The 8066-nt window shown below is 32.7% G+C and overlaps 1 protein-coding gene across 2 annotated transcripts; it reads right to left on the bottom strand.

Annotated features, from left to right (window-relative positions):
* Positions 1-5393: 5393 nt before the first annotated feature.
* Positions 5394-7318, bottom strand: RPL9 (ribosomal protein L9). Of its 2 annotated transcripts, none has more exons than XM_078962499.1 (7): positions 7098-7317; positions 6882-7009; positions 6561-6606; positions 6356-6453; positions 6200-6247; positions 5905-6066; positions 5394-5581 (listed from the first exon to the last, which is right to left on the bottom strand). In XM_078962499.1, the coding sequence occupies exons 1-6, from the start codon at positions 7248-7250 to the stop codon at positions 5946-5948; spliced, it is 594 nt and encodes a 197-aa protein (XP_078818625.1). In that variant the 5' UTR covers positions 7251-7317; the 3' UTR covers positions 5394-5581; positions 5905-5945. The 2 variants fall into 2 exon arrangements, with proteins under 2 accessions (XP_078818625.1, XP_078818626.1); XM_078962500.1 differs by having other exon boundaries at positions 5522-5762; positions 7098-7318.
* Between the last annotated feature and the right edge of the window lie 748 nt (positions 7319-8066).

Raw genomic sequence — 8066 nt, 5'->3', positions numbered from 1 at the left:
AGAGTGATATGAGTCTATGGGACTACTGATAGTCCCCAGAGTTGTTGATAACCTACGATGTGTGCTTTTAGTCCACAAGGTGTGTTGTTAGCTTATTAGGATTGATGATAATCCCTAGGGTTGCTGAGTAACCATAGTTGTCTTTTATGTTGTGTTGTATGTGATATTTTGGGAAACTCACTAAGCTTCGTGCTTACATTTGTGCATTAAATGTGTTCCATCTAGTTCATATGATCACGGGAAGGCGAATGCTTGATTGTACACTCCATCCTGCAGATTTTATCAATTTGCATGTTTGATACTCTGGTTTGATATGATTATATTCATATGATCATGGGAAAGCGAATGCTTGATTGTACACTCCAACCTGCAGATTTTATCATTTTGCATGTTTGATACTCTGATTTGATATGATTATATTTGATTCTCCTGAGTTTTATCAATTTGGTTTTTATAATAATTGATGTTTTATTTATATTAAAAATAAAAAAATTGGTAAAAATGGGATGTTACACTTAATTAAGGGCGACATTAGTAGCTTACCAAATCACTTCAAGAATATCTAATTGTTGTTCTTCATGTTCAACTACTTCTTCTAATGGTTATTGGGATACTTCTTGTATTTAAAGTACAACCACATCAAATATGTCACCATTTATTTAAATTCCATGTACATTATTCTTACAGAACCAATATACATCGTACTTTTAAATGGAGTGTAAATGCAATTATTATAAATAATAATTCTTCAAGAATCATTATGGAACATGTCATATGTATCAAGAATCAATATGAAAATTGTTACTTACTTTTGAGTTTTGTTAAAGAAAAGTATAGCTCGATTTCTTCAATAAAAAGATAAGGATAAACTTAACTAATTGTTATAAGGCCTTGACAAGTAGGGAACTACAAAGAGTTGTTTATGAAGGGATTAGGATAACATTTGACCAAGAATCAAGGCAAAATATTACGTCACATTATTCAATAATCAAGCTAAAGTATTATCTATAATACTCAAGAATTAATAATCAAGGCCCAAATGATCTAAGAGAATGTTAACTAACATATATGCAATGACATGTGTATAGAGCTACATATACATGTATGAATGCAAAAATGCTCTACAACATTTTTTTAACCTTGATTTTGTGGTTAGACTTTAATAATCAATAGTCAAGAATCAAGGCAAAGTAGTATCTAACATTATTCAAGAATCAATATAGAAAAGGGAAAATGCTATTATAGCGCAATAGAGTCTGACCATTTTACCCATTAGTCACTTAAGTTTTGTTTTCTTTTGCAAAATAGACCATTAAAATTAAATTTACCTATCAATTACACCATTATATGACCTGATATAGGAAAAGTTTGTTACTTTTATGATATGACATTTTAAATTAGAATTTATTTAAATATTTTATGGAAAATGACGCAACGGCCCTATTATGTGTTGCGACTTTACTCTTTCAATCCCTAAAGTTTTTTTTCGTGTCTTTTAAGGGAACAAACTGTTTTTGTCGGGTCGATTTGGTTACTCTTGAAAAGCTAAAAGGGTAACCGTGTTACCCCTTTGCCACATAGACATTTTAATGATTTCCCCTTAACATTGTTTTTGAAAAGTCTAAAAAATTCCTCCTTTCTCCTTCTTCTCTTCTCTCTTAATTAAGTAGTTTTCTGATTCTCGCTATAAGAATGCATACCTACAGCGACCATTGAAACGAAGATTCTTTTCCACTGTTAAATCGCCATGAACGATGTCATTTTGAGAAACAAAACCAATGATTTTCTTGTAAGAATGAATGGATTCGTTCTTTCCGTTGACTAGAATCATCCCCGGCATGGTGCATCCGGTTATCTTTCCGGTGAGAGCAGAGAGTCAGGTGGTTTTTCTGGTACCGGAAGGATCCATGGCTTACTATCGAGCATGATCCTAAGCTCTTCCCAAGCATCTTTCTTTGGCCAAAAATAGTAAGGAATTCAACACTAACCTTGGTTTCTCCATCGTCTTCACCACCACTCCCATGTTATACAATGTCACCTAATTCAACTCAAAAAGCATCAATAACTCTGATTCTGTCCTTTAAACTAAAATTTCATAATCTATGTAGTAGACGGATAGTAAGTAATGTACAAATCAAAGGCTTTGGAACTTCAAATTCAAGATTTGTGTAAAATTAGAAACAAATTTCATATTGATTTTTATTTTGGAGCCTTAATTTGCAGACAATTAGGAAATCATTATTAGATAGAAATTGAAGAGAAGAGTTGAAACCTCATACTCTAGTTGTGTTCTGTTGTAATTGCTTCAACTGCCCGAGCGAGGTTCCGAGATATTGTGGAGCCATGGATGAGTTTAGTGTGGGCGGAGAGCTTTTGTAGGTTAAAACTGAAGGTGTAGGGGTGAAAGGGTAAAAGAGACTTTTGGTATTTATTGAATCTACCATTAAATGAACCTTGGAGAACTAAGATGAAATTAATTGAGTTTGGTTCTAAGGGTAGTAGGTGAAAGAGACGAATCAAAAAACCCAAAAGAATTTTTTAAAGAGAGAGAGAGAGAGAGAGAGAGAGAGATGGGGGAGAGAAAGGGTGAGAGAGAGATGGGGGAGATATGGTAGGACCCAATTTTTATTATTCTTTTTTGTACTAAATTTTTTTCCAAATCATAAGCCATATCAGATTTAAGTGTTTGTGCGGCTTATTTAACCTGATATATTAGGTCGTAGTGACCAAAAAAGCAGGTCGACATCAACTTTGTTCCTTTAATGGGCACGAAATAAACTTTAGAGTCTGAAAGGGTAAATGCAAAGTACATATTAAGGTCGTTGTGTCATTTTCCATATATTTTAAGGGTCACCTAACTTTTGTATCAGTAAACAACAGACACTGACTCAAGAACTTTTGCTTCAGTTCATCTGATTCAAGAGTTAGGCTTCAGTTGATTGGGAACTGTTGGCAAAACCCATTGTCTGGAGTTAAACATCAACCCTATTTATGTCGCAATCAAATCAAACCACAAGTCGAGATCACTAAGCTACCTTTCTCCACCGTTTTCTCATGGTAAATGGCTTCCATACTCTCCATGAACTTTGTCTTACCTGAAAACTCCAGGTAATCGCACCCATCTTCAACATATGCAATGATGACAAGCTCACAAATGTGAAAAGGGACAACACAATCGAGGACAAGCTTTTCTTCGAAGCCATCTGACAAGGAGATGGTAGATCATATGTGTCAGCAACGAGTAAGGAGACAACGGAGTGAGATATGGAAGCCCATTTTAAGGTTTAGGAGAGGTTAGAAGTGATCCGACCGACAAGAGCGAGGGTTTTGAAGAGGCGAGTTTGGTGAATCAAGAAACTTGAAGGCTTCTTTAACAACATGTTTGCATATGAAACCAGATACTCCGAAGATGATGATGTCGGAAATGGGTTCAGATTTGAACTTTATATCAACCCACAATCAGGTAGCATTAGGTAATGCATGTTTGAATATATGGTTTCGAAGTGATTATTTATTTCATCTTGAACAATAAGAATCAGATATGATTAACGAAGATGGGTAAATCAATTATCCATCTAAGGCGACTACTCCTTTTTCTCTAGATCCACCGATGCTAAGTTCCATAGTCGATCGATTTTGGAAACCATTGATGAACAAGAACCCATCGACTTTTGAAACAATCGATTGAGATAAACCCTTATGAGTTATGAAACCAAAAATTTCTGAAACCATTCGGATTAAGAGTTGGCTCATGCAAAGGGCATGAGTGGAATTATGCTTGTAGAGCTTTGATGAAGACTTTCATTTGGTTGTTTGTAATTAAAATCTGAATTCACGTGGGTATTTGTTCATGAGGAGGAAGAAAAACACATGGAGAGAGAGAGAGAGAGAGATCAAACAACAAGAGGAAATGGAAAGAAAAAAAATCCCATACATAAAGTTTTGATTTTTAATTTTGTAAAAAATAAGAAAAGTATGAACTAAATCTTAACGGTGAAACTGGATTTATATTCGATGGTTCATCTATTTAATATGTAAATTTATGGATCGATTGTTTAAATAATAATAATAATAATAATAATAATAATAATAATAATAATAAGAGAGACAACTAAACGGATAAAATAGCCAACATCGAAAATCAAGAATCAATGTAAAAAAGTATTGTCTAATACTCCGTATTATTCAAGAATTAAGGCAAAGTCTTATCTAACATTATTCAAGAATAAAGAATCAAGAATCAAATCAAGTCTTATATAACATTTTTTAAGACTTGAGAATCGAGATTGGAGAATCAACAATTGTATAAGGTACGTCCGTTACTTTCAGTTAAGGCAACTTTGATTTGGGATCTAAATTTTACTGATGCGATGTTAACATTCTTGTAAATTATAACATAAAGAAGCATAATCAATATTCAAGAATCACAAATCAATAATCAAGAATAAATGCAAAATCTTATCTAAATTCTTCTAGAATCAAGAATTAAGAAACCATACATAAGAATCAACATTTGTATAAGACATGTAAGCTACTTTCAATTTCGAAAACTTATAATGCATCATTCTTGTTTTTTTTTTTAATGTTAATATTCCAGTTGTAATCATTTAACTTGGATATGAAATTTTCACGTAGTCTGGTACCTGATCTGTCGCTCCATTCTTACTATTCTACCTAGTGATGTGCTCTTGATTTGTAAACAAAAAATTGGTTAAATGATTTTCAATGTGAGAATGAGTTTGAAATTCCTACAATTTATGAAGATTTCACGAAAATAAATAACACTTCCGAATTCTAATATGCGCAGAAACTTCATATTGCTCTTTTGAACGGTTTCTATTTAAACAAGGGAAGTGATTCATACACAACAATTTTTTACCGTACACAACAATTTATGCATTATAGAGTTGTACAATACAACACTTTAAAGCACAAATTGTTGTGTGCGGAGAAAAAGTGTTGTGTACAAATCAGTTCCCTTTAAACAATGATTAAAGAATTCACCTTTTATTACAACCATGCCATAACCGATCTTAACCAATAATATTTTCAATCCAAGGGTCCTTATTTTGTCAATAATCATACAATAATTACAATCCATAATCGAACCTACCCATATCTTACATGTTAAATGTAATAACAACTCAACTATTACCATAATAATTTAATAAAGGAAATAAAGGGTTTTAAAAGCTCGTATACATTAAATTACACTTGTTAATTCATTACATCCGTTTTTGTCAAACTCATCTACTTTGCTATATTGCGCCTACTACTACTAAATATAAACCGTTCGATTCCTTCATAATTTTTACCTTTATACTTCTTAAAACGCACCAAACTTGTTTGTGGCATTTCCATATATTTTTTACCGAAAAAGAAAGCTCCATAAATGTAGAAATGTTTCACGAAATTTCATTGGAAATGAACAATCCAAAATATCAACAAATAATAGCAAGCATGTGTTCATACCAATGTTATATTGCGAGCATATAAAACACAACAAAAGAAAAAATAAATATATGTTCTTGAAACTTGGGCAGCTCTATTTGCGATTCTAAAACTACTCAAAGTTTTCATCCTGCAAATAACAATAAAAAATAAAATAGTTAACTGACTGTGATTGTGACTGCGAAACAAAAGTTGCAAATTTTTTTTTTCAACCAAAAAGGTGAAATAGGGTGGGACACGGACTCGCTCTTGATCTCTCATATGTAAAAAAGACGAAAATGCCCTCCTCATCCTCATCATTGAAAATAGCCCTAAAAAGATTATCCAGTATTGGCCTATGTTATCAATACGGTCCTAGAAACATGTAGACCGCTATGGTCTATTGACAAAATAACCATTTGTAAATAAATTTTACAAAATTTTAAACTAAAATGGAAAGATTAATTAACATACCTTGAAATACGCCCTATTTAAAGAAATTGATTGCCGTTTTGTTAATTGGCAAATACATTCAACCTGACTTGAGCAGTAACATCAGGATGAAGCTTCAACTCTGCAATATATTCTCCTGTTTCTCGGATCTCGGGTAAAGTGACAATTCTTTTATCAATATCTCTACATGAAAGAAGATTAAAAATTATTAAAAAAAAAATGAGATTTAAAAGAACCCATCATTCAAGAAAAGCTGAAAACATAAAACTCATAGCAGTGAAAATTGGTTTATGTTTATGATTGGGTAGAAGATTACCTTTGAAGTTGTGCCTTAATTATGTCAACAAGATCTTGAGCAGTAACACTGCAAGCAATAAAATTCATTAGCATTTAGCAACATGTTTTATAAAAATTAGAAATAAGTTTATAAGAAAAAACTATTAAATAAGTTATGTTCAAATTTAGTACACACCTTCCAAAAATTTGCTTTCCTTTCCCTCCCTTACGTTTCACTTTGAATGCTCCAACAGTTTCAAAAATTCTAGCAAGTTGTAGTGCCTCTTCTTTTACCTATGAAATTTTTTAACTTAATATAAATAAAATGATAACAACATTATAAATAAAGACTCATGGATTATCAAGAATAAGGGTATTGAATCAAAGAAGCCTGTGAATACCCGTTTCTTTTCAGCCTCAATTCTCTCTTCTTCAACCTTCATTTCCCTGAACAAAAAAAAAAATAATAATAATCACAAAGGGTATCTTCACCTATTCTTTCACAGCCTAACCCTAACATTCTTTTCAAGTGTCAAAACCACAAAATTGTAAAGGACATTACTAACATTCTCAGTGACATTTTCACAAACAGTTGGCAGGCTTCATAAAGATGACTAATTGGCCATAAAAACTTTAAAAGCAGCTAACATTTTGGTTATCTGTAACGTAATTAACATTATGAAGAAAAGAAACAAACTAAAATCAACTCAATTACGCATTACTTGAGAAGAATGGGAGTAACAATCCGCGCTTTTCCGGAAGGATGCAGAAAGTTTCGGTAAAACCCAGCTTTGACATCCAAAAGCTGCCCTTTCTTCCCCACATCAGTAACATCCTCAATCAGTATTATCTACAAGCCAAGAACAAAAAGACCAATTAATAAAAATGTCAAACAAAATGGCCTACATAGAATCGAAATGTGCATAATTCCTTAGCACCTTTCGAGTTTTCTTCGCTTTCTTTTGAGCCAAAATTACAAAATCTGAGCTTTTATCGGAAATTTTGATGCCTTCGTTGGTGCTCCTTGTTAGGGTGCGGTTATTAAGCCATGAAGACGAATTCCATGACAAATTTGATGCCAGAGAAGCCATTGATAATCTCTTTATGGTCTGATTTATCTTATCCGGAGTGGTTCTTGAATCTTGCTAATCGACTGTCAATGTTTGCTATATCTACTTTCTCAACTTACATAAAGTACTCCAATACCCCTCGAGAATAGTTTCGGTTACATTATATGCCTCTTTTGAACGAAAAATATAATTTTGATTTTTTTTTTTTATCGTAAATCATGGAAAAATATATGCAAAAAGATCATTCTATTTACATTTTGCATTTTAGCATGAAAAGGCACACCAAAAGAGATTATATTTCAATATCTCATAATGACAATAATAGCCATTTGAGGAGGTTGAGTTGATTAAAACTATGTAAAGAATCTCGGATTTTGCTCGAGTTAGATAAAATTTTGAAAAAAGTTTTATTTACAACCAAAAACATTTGGGAAAATAAGGTAGCTATACTTTCATTTTTCTTGGTGTTTTTGTAAAATGCAAAAAAAAAAATGCATTGCACTTTCTAAAAAAATTAAATAGAAAGAAAAAAAATCCATAAATATGAAAATCAAATGGTAGGCCATTATTGGTCCCGCAATATGTGGCGGACAAGGAGATAAAGAATGCGATATATCACAATATGCTGAGGAGCAATATCAGATAGTTTGTGAGTATATACAGATTGACTTGGAGATGGAGAAGAGTAGAAAGCCAGATCAGGTTCAGGGTTCTGAGGGTTCGAGCAAGAGGCCCAAGGTTTTTTATTCGAGATCGAGAGGCCAATAGAATTAAGGTTGTTGTGGAAAGTATGGGAAGACACACGACAGAGCTTGTAGGGTTGGTGGATCGGGCTGC

The sequence above is a fragment of the Lactuca saligna genome, chromosome 6 (assembly GCF_052625555.1).
Source record: "Lactuca saligna cultivar CGN05327 chromosome 6, ASM5262555v1, whole genome shotgun sequence".
Classification (NCBI taxonomy): Eukaryota; Viridiplantae; Streptophyta; class Magnoliopsida; order Asterales; family Asteraceae; genus Lactuca; species Lactuca saligna.
Note: the sequence above shows the minus strand (reverse complement) of the source record. Positions and strands in the feature narration are given on the sequence as shown.